Source organism: Cryptotermes secundus, unplaced genomic scaffold, assembly GCF_002891405.2.
Source record: "Cryptotermes secundus unplaced genomic scaffold, Csec_1.0 scaffold966, whole genome shotgun sequence".
NCBI lineage: Eukaryota > Metazoa > Arthropoda > Insecta > Blattodea > Kalotermitidae > Cryptotermes > Cryptotermes secundus.
In genome coordinates this window covers 363,193-366,126 of record NW_019733846.1, presented here as the reverse complement: position 1 = coordinate 366,126, position 2,934 = coordinate 363,193, and the positions used below count along the sequence as shown (strand labels likewise).

At 41.2% G+C, this 2,934-nt stretch overlaps 1 protein-coding gene across 1 annotated transcript in view; it reads right to left on the bottom strand.

The window, feature by feature from the left end:
• Positions 1 to 885: 885 nt before the first annotated feature.
• LOC111868274 (carboxypeptidase B) overlaps positions 886 to 2,934 on the bottom strand; it is an 11,977-nt gene continuing 9,928 nt past the window's right edge. Inside the window, exons 8-9 of the mRNA XM_023858774.2 lie at positions 2,776 to 2,860; positions 886 to 1,128 (exon numbers count right to left, since the gene is read on the bottom strand). Coding sequence (XP_023714542.1) covers positions 944 to 1,128; positions 2,776 to 2,860 — 270 coding nt within the window. The 3' untranslated portion in view covers positions 886 to 943. The remainder of the gene's footprint in view (positions 1,129 to 2,775; positions 2,861 to 2,934) is intronic.

Genomic DNA, 2,934 nt, shown 5'->3' with positions numbered 1-2,934 from the left:
GTTTCGCGAACCGATGTGTCCTTAGTGGATATATTTTGTGGACAAATAAGGTAAAGTAGGGAACTGTGGTCTGTGCATGTGCGGCTTACCGTAAGCTGTGAAGTTCCTGTGCTTATTAAAGCACCACTTCATAAGGCATGTGCGGTACAATTTCAGGCGTTCTTAACTCGTGCTAGACGGCGGCGAGAGGCCAGTGTCAAGTCTCCCCGGGGATCAAACCCCTGTCGCCCAGCCCGTAACTATGGTAACAGAGCTCTTCCAGCTCTCAAATTTTCTATAGGAAGTCGGGCTTATCCACGAAGCGTAAATCTCCTTCATAACTGCGCTGTTAAAAACTTATTATTAACCCTTTTATAACTGTGTACCACTTGCTGTAACATTTGAGGAGCTCTGTATTTTGCAATGCGGTGCTTTATGGGATTTCTTACAATTCTTAGAATAAGCAGCAATTATTTTGCTGCATACAATTTGTCAGGTAGTCCTTTTAACAGAGATGCATTGTATTTTCTGTGAGATACGGACTTGATTTTTTAATATTAATCAGACAGCACCGTTGCTAGTCTACGTATTGGACGACAAGGGTTCGATTCCAGATGGGAAAAAGTATTTTTGTCTTCTCTTATCGTTTCCAGACGGGCTCTGAGGTCCACCCAGCCTCCTATCTAATTGGTGCCGAGGGATCTGTCGTTCAGGGTAAAGCAGCAGCGGCGTGAAGCTGACCACTGAGCTCATCTAGTGCCAAGGTCCACTTCCCCGTATGCCAACATGTCATAGTGCCTAATTACGTAGTTAGGTACAAGGAATCACATAATTGGGATGACTTTCGTGAATGAAACGGTTAAAAAAATTATGGACATCGGGTTAAAGGAAATAAAAATACGGATATAATTAAATATTTATTTATTGCATATTTTTTATGATAGCGTTACGCTGTTTGTCTTCCTTAGAAGTTCTCCTTCACATATTTGGCGAACACACGCACGCCCTCAAAGAACTGTGTGACTGTGGGTTCGATTAGTGACGCCGGCAGCTGGAACCCGTATCGCGTGTTGGTCAGCTCCACTGTGTACGAAAGTTCGATTCCTAGAACTCCTTTCATGTAGTCATCACTCCCGCCAGCAGCAGCATCTGTGGGCAACAAATGTAATCACTCACTACGGGGTCCTGTGCCGCTGCTCAAGGCCTGTAGAACGTAGAATAAACTAAGTCTGTTTAGGGAACGAGGGTACATCATTGTCATTTAGTGATGTAAGCCATTACATTTGAAAGTTACTGGATTCCATTTTCAACATACTTCCGGTTTTCATACGCCGATTGTAAATTCAAACATACTGTGACGTATAGACCCTATGCTAGGGAAATACCTTGAAACAAACAACAGCCGCTGCAATGTAACGGCGCGGTAAACATGTCTCTACAACAATAGAGTTACTGTTGGAAACGGTGTTATGCAACCCGTTGCTAGGCAGCTGAAACGGGAGTGTTTTCTATGTGGTCCGTGCAGAGAAGTTATCTTGAAGACAATTTGGGGATCGCAGTTACTTGTTAGTTGACAGAGTTGTCATTTGTTTAGCTGAAAGTTAGCCTATGAAGAGAAGACTAGGAGGTTGGTTTGAAATGGCCGCCAGCCTGGCAGTTATTAGTTTAAATTTGAGTTCTGCTCGGGAGGCTGTGAAAATAGGACCTGAGAGCGCCAAGCTGAAGAATCTCTTCTGTTAGAAGCCATTACTGGCAAACGGCTGGAGAAAGGTACAGCAGATTGGAAAAGGCTTAGCGGGTGCTGTGGCGATTTTAAAGTGTTGAGATTAGCGATCGCGCTGTGATTATTTCCGAGTGTTGTGTATAAGGAGTCATATATCCATTCACGAATCTATAGTCCGTCTATAGTCACACACATAAATCATGGTAACACTTACGCGGAAGTTTTCTTCAGTAATGTTGCCTACACAAGGTATGATGTATCCTCGTTCGTAAAGTGGATGTCGCGGTAGGGTTGCAGCACTGCTGCCTCTTATTCCGACTCAAAATCCTTTACATTTATTTTCCATACTACCTCCATCAAACAGGCCACGACTGTTTCCTTGTAGATCCTCTATGATCAATTATTTTCTAATTCTTCATTTCGATACCGAGTTATTGAAAGCGGCAGTAAATAAACTAATTATTTGTACAGTGATATGTTTAACTTGCACGTTAAGCCATGCTACAGATTAGGCGGCTAATCGTTCCTTATCGTGAAGGTCTGGTTTCAGTCCCATGGACGGCCTCCTTTGTATAATGTTATGTGTATATCCAAGTGATGATGGTTATTTAACTATGGAAACACACAACTCTTTTATTGACGGTCACAACACAACAAACAGAAAAATCAAGGTTAGCGCCCAGCTATGGTTTCGCTACATGTTTCAGCCACTAACGGCCATCATCAGGCAGACACATATTAACAAACATATACCATTGAACTGCAGTACATTAGACTGGATACAATGTTATTAATCTTTTAAACTTAATTGATGTTATACAACATCGAATCAGTCGTTGGAATCATATACTAGTGGATACATATATATGAATGAATCTTGTATGCTGGTACATAACATTCACTTTTAAATATTAATAAAAATGAAGTATGCATTATTATAAGAAAAGGTTCTAGTATTTATATTTTCATGAGTCTAAAACACAGTGTACTGAACTGAAGAAGGGAGCAATCTCCACTGTCAAAGTACTTACATAATATATACAATAGTTTATTTTCTGTTTATGTCTACTTACACAGGACGTTTGTAGAGCTTCCTATTGTAAATGGGTTTCCACCAGCAGCCACCTGGGCAGCGTCTACCTCCTCAGCTAGTGCATGCTGTGTGCAGAAATTAAATAAGTGTAAACAGTACTTTGTTTTGTTACCCTTCTTAGAAGTGTACAACAGTACTT